Here is a 1,073-nt window from a genome sequence, read left to right as displayed (position 1 = left end):
ATCCCACGGGTACAGGGAAAAACGTACCTTCAGAAGACAGCTGCTCATATTCATCAGACACCATGTGGCCACACAGTGGGAACTCATCCACCTTCGCTTTCTTGCGACCCAGATCGAAAATCCGGATCTTGGGATCTGGAGTGGGAGGGGGTGGGAGGGGAAAACAATCAGTCAGTCAGTCACAAGCAGAAGTGAAGCATTAACCGCAAAGTGACTTCATGGGTTTTAAGAGTCAAAATATTAAAGTCACGATGCTGGCATTTTCTACACCCACCATCCCCTCCACCCCACCCAACCCAACACCCCTCCTGAGTTATGAGGCACCCCCACACCCCTGGATTTCAAATATATTCAGCACAAATGGAACTGACCAGATCTGAACTGGTTCTAAGATAAAGACTGATGTGGGTGGGGGAAGTTGCGGGTGGGGGAAGTTGCGGGTGGGGGAAACTGCAGAATACCCACCTGGGACACCCCGACAGAAGCGGGACTTGGGGTAAGGCTTGTTTTTACAGTATCTGTAACTGAAAGACAAGAGAAAGAGTTAGAAACAGAGTATGAGGAGACAGCAGCCTGCTTTCAGAATCAGACAGCTCACCCCCCCCCCCCAATAGCAGCAAATTCACACATCGAGCTGAGTCACCTGAAAATATAACACCCAGCAGCTTTGGCCTGAAACGTAGATTTCCCGGCACCTCGGATACTGCCTGACCTGCTGCGCTTTTCCAGCGCCACACTCTTGCCTGAAAATATAAGCTGGCTGCAGTCAGTCGAACGTTAAAGCCCTACACCACCGGGGAGGTGTGTAAGAAGAAGAGAGAGCTGCCTTACAAACCAGGCAAGCTAATCAGCGGCAGTGGGCAGCATCGAGATTCTGTGCTGACTGGGACCCTTGTCTGGGTAGGGGGAGCATTTCAACTAATGGGGCATCACCACAGAAATTCTTCAAAAACCAACTTGAGGGGGGCCCATGGGAAGGTGGGGGCAGTAATTACCTTCAGCTTCACTGCAATCCTCTCTACACTGAGGGAGGAAATGGGGAGGGAATGGGGAGGGAATGGGGGTGGTGGCAG

At 51.6% G+C, this 1,073-nt stretch overlaps 1 protein-coding gene across 1 annotated transcript in view; it reads right to left on the bottom strand.

Annotated features, from left to right (window-relative positions):
- Window positions 1–7: 7 nt before the first annotated feature.
- The window catches only part of LOC122547919 (60S ribosomal protein L10-like), a gene marked incomplete at both ends in the record, with an annotated part of 4,888 nt that continues 3,822 nt past the window's right edge, over window positions 8–1,073 (bottom strand). Inside the window, 2 exons of the mRNA XM_043686479.1 lie at window positions 8–135; window positions 466–524. Coding sequence (XP_043542414.1) covers window positions 8–135; window positions 466–524 — 187 coding nt within the window. The remainder of the gene's footprint in view (window positions 136–465; window positions 525–1,073) is intronic.

The sequence above is a fragment of the Chiloscyllium plagiosum genome, unplaced genomic scaffold (assembly GCF_004010195.1).
Source record: "Chiloscyllium plagiosum isolate BGI_BamShark_2017 unplaced genomic scaffold, ASM401019v2 scaf_10220, whole genome shotgun sequence".
NCBI classification, from domain to species: domain Eukaryota; kingdom Metazoa; phylum Chordata; class Chondrichthyes; order Orectolobiformes; family Hemiscylliidae; genus Chiloscyllium; species Chiloscyllium plagiosum.
The sequence above is the reverse complement of the archived record's forward strand: the minus strand, read 5'-3'. Positions and strand labels throughout refer to the sequence as shown.